The 3,160-nt window shown below is 34.7% G+C and overlaps 1 protein-coding gene across 1 annotated transcript in view; it reads right to left on the bottom strand.

The window, feature by feature from the left end:
* LOC106681366 (neuron navigator 3) overlaps positions 1 to 3,160 on the bottom strand; it is a 201,052-nt gene that overhangs the window by 11,356 nt on the left and 186,536 nt on the right. The window contains exon 4 of the mRNA XM_024359854.2: positions 947 to 999. Within this exon, the coding sequence (XP_024215622.2) occupies positions 947 to 999 (53 nt within the window). The remainder of the gene's footprint in view (positions 1 to 946; positions 1,000 to 3,160) is intronic.

Below are 3,160 nucleotides of genomic sequence, written 5' to 3'. Positions count from 1 at the left end.
TTTACAATTATATACACACTATCAAGAATACTATTATGAGAGAGCATGGTAAACTTATATCCTTATACTTTAATTATAATAGAATGAATTGAGAAGTACCAGTTGGGGGGATCTTTGATATTTATACTGACTGTTAGTTATTAATTCTACTACTGCCATTCTATTTACGTCAGAAAAGGTCTTACTTGTTTCGGTACATCTTGGCGATTGTCACGGAAGAGCGCCCATATTCGCCTCCTGGGTGCCGCTCTCTCTTCCTTCGGCCTGTCTTCAGGTGTTCATCACTCCCAGACTCCTCCAAGACTGTCCTCCTCTGTCAGACTGTTCTCCTCTCCCAGCCTCTCTCAAAACTGTCCTCAACTTCGGGCTCCTTCGAACTGTGTCTCTGAGACTCTCCACAAAAAACCCGACGGATATTTGCATAGGTCCGGCTGTATCTTTGGCAAGCCGACAAAAGAAATTATTTTAAGTTAAAAAACTCCAGCTGGTGCCTCTCATACATATCACGTTATTGTGGCAAAGTGTCAGCCACTATCGAGGTGTAACTATTTGACAGTTACAGTCAAGACAACATTCACTATCATAATTTTTCTGTTATGACAGTAATGTCGTACTGGGTTAGACGTGATCGATTATAGCACAAATAATGTAAGTGGACTAACTGGTATATTGAATTGCCTTGACAGTGAACTCCCGCAACATATAAACCTTACCAAATTTAACAATGATCGGTGGGAAATCATTGTCCTTATATATTAGTCCAAAAACATAAAACTCAGTCAATTTTAAGTGCAACCATTGAATTGTATTGAAAATAATTTTTTTAATATTCTATGCTATAATTTCTTGTTGAAAAATTTAAGCTCTCATAACACTTCATACTGTGAGAGCACATAGATACTGAAATGTTAAAGCAAATCTACCAAATTGATAAGAAAAAACTCACCATTTGTGACGCAGTTTTTGGTTTCCGTTGGACATCGGGCACTTTCTGATTTGCTGTAACAGATAATTTTATTATGTAGTTATTTTTAAAATCCAATAAAAATATACAGACTATTTATTATTATTATTATTATTATTATATATAGTAGACCGTAAAGATTTAAATATAAGAAGATGGTCAGGGTTGCGGTAAATAAAAAGAAGAACAAATAGTTTAAAACTATTTTAATGTCCGACGTTTCGCCCCCCTTTGCCCCCTTCGCCCCCTTCATCATCACACTGCCATTGTTGCCTTCTGTTCAACCGTTCGCTTTGAACAGCCATGATGAAGCCCTGCAAAGTGGGCCGAAACGTCGGACATTAAAATAGTTTTAAACTATTTGTTCTTCTTTTTTTTACCGCAACCCTGACCATCTTCTTATATTTATTATTAGTATGTATATATATATTTTGTATTTTTATTTGTTGGTCTTAATAGAATCAGTCAATAATATAACTTAGGCGGAGTTGGCAATTTTATTGTTAGCATAGCTATCCTGCGCAATTAAAAAAAATATACATGTAAGACGATATATTATTGACCGCAACACTGACTATCATCTTATATTTTAGTTTTACGGTCAACTATATTATTTTTTTTTTCCTAAACTGCCTAACCATGGTTGGGGGGGGGGATCAAAGTTCTTCATTTTGTGAGACCGCCACTCAATGAAAAAAGTCAACGCCCCAGGCCGGATTCGGACCGGCACCGCCAATAGACATCAAATTGGTAAGACTGTCTTAACCACTGAGCTACGGGCGGCCCTATATTTACATATATATACAAAAAAAGAAATATTAGGAACAAATAATTTCTTCAACTAATTATTAATAAACCACATGTACACAGTTTAATTCATGATTAATAACTATAACTATTAAAACATTACTTACAATTGTCTATCACAGTTCACAAAGATCTAGAATAAAGTGTAATAGATAATTGTGAGTAATGTTTTAATTGTAACAGTTATTAAACATAAATTATTCAAAGTAAATGACATGAAATGAAAAATAGTCTATTATTCTGGGACTAGGTCTCTCTAGAACAATTACAAAGGCAAATTTAATTTCATAATAACATTTATTGGCCATAAAACAGTGTGGCCACGTTCAATTAAAACTTATCTATAGAGAAAAAAAAAGTTAATTACAAAATATCGGTACTATTATAATATTGGGTCGGATTGGTGAAGCAAAACGTCGTTGAATATAAGGGATTTAAAAGAGGGAAGGGTTGGTATATGACGTATGTTAGAGAGAATGGAGTTCCAGAGACATGCAACTCGGGCAAAAAATGATTTATCAAACGCAGCAGTTCGGTGGAGGGTGGATATCAGATAAACAGGACCTGCTAGTACGGGATTCGACAGAGAATTTGAATTGCAGGTTTTCTAGGATACAGGAGGAGCGTTGAGTACTAATTGCTTGGAATAAAAAGGAAGCTATCTGGTATCGGAAGGGCCACTTCAGCTCGGCGTAATACTGTGTTATGTGCGCAATAAATCGCACTGCCCAATTCATAAAACGTTTAAAATTTATGTAAATGTAGTTTATTAATAATTATTTGAAGAAATTATTTGTTCTAAATAATTTTATTTTTCATTGTAGAGCATAGCTATGCTAACAATAAAGTTGTAAAACGTTGCCTAAAAAATTAGGTAGTGTTCTAACATTATATATATAATTCCACGGACGCGGGTTCGAATCCGGCTGTGATAGATAATTATTGTCTGTTTATTGTAGCGGTTGAGTCAGCCCTGTGAGTTAGGGAGCCCTTCGGAATCCAGTCTCATATAGTGAATAGCCTTGATGAGTAAAATCTGGCGATCGAGCGTGACCATGTCACCTAATTGCGCTACAGCTGGTCCAGTTCCTGTATTTCGTTATATGAATGATTAGAGAAGATAAAATTGATAAGATAAGTTGTCTTACAAAAATAAATAAAAATATTTCTTTTTAAATATTATCTCTCACTTATTTTACATAATTTTTAAACTCATCTCTTTCATACTCCATTTTTCAGTTCTTTCCACTCGTGTTATACGAAAACTCAAAATAAAGATATTGACCAATGTATAAACAGAAATTCATTAAATACACAATAAGGAAGTTAAACAAAGAAAAGAGAGAAGGAGAGAGAGAGAGAGAGAGAGAGAGAGAGAGAGAGAGAGAG

Source organism: Halyomorpha halys, unplaced genomic scaffold (assembly GCF_000696795.3).
Source record: "Halyomorpha halys isolate HHAL.00 unplaced genomic scaffold, Hhal_1.1 Scaffold331.1, whole genome shotgun sequence".
Lineage (NCBI taxonomy): Eukaryota > Metazoa > Arthropoda > Insecta > Hemiptera > Pentatomidae > Halyomorpha > Halyomorpha halys.
This window is presented reverse-complemented; position numbering and strand designations above follow the sequence as displayed.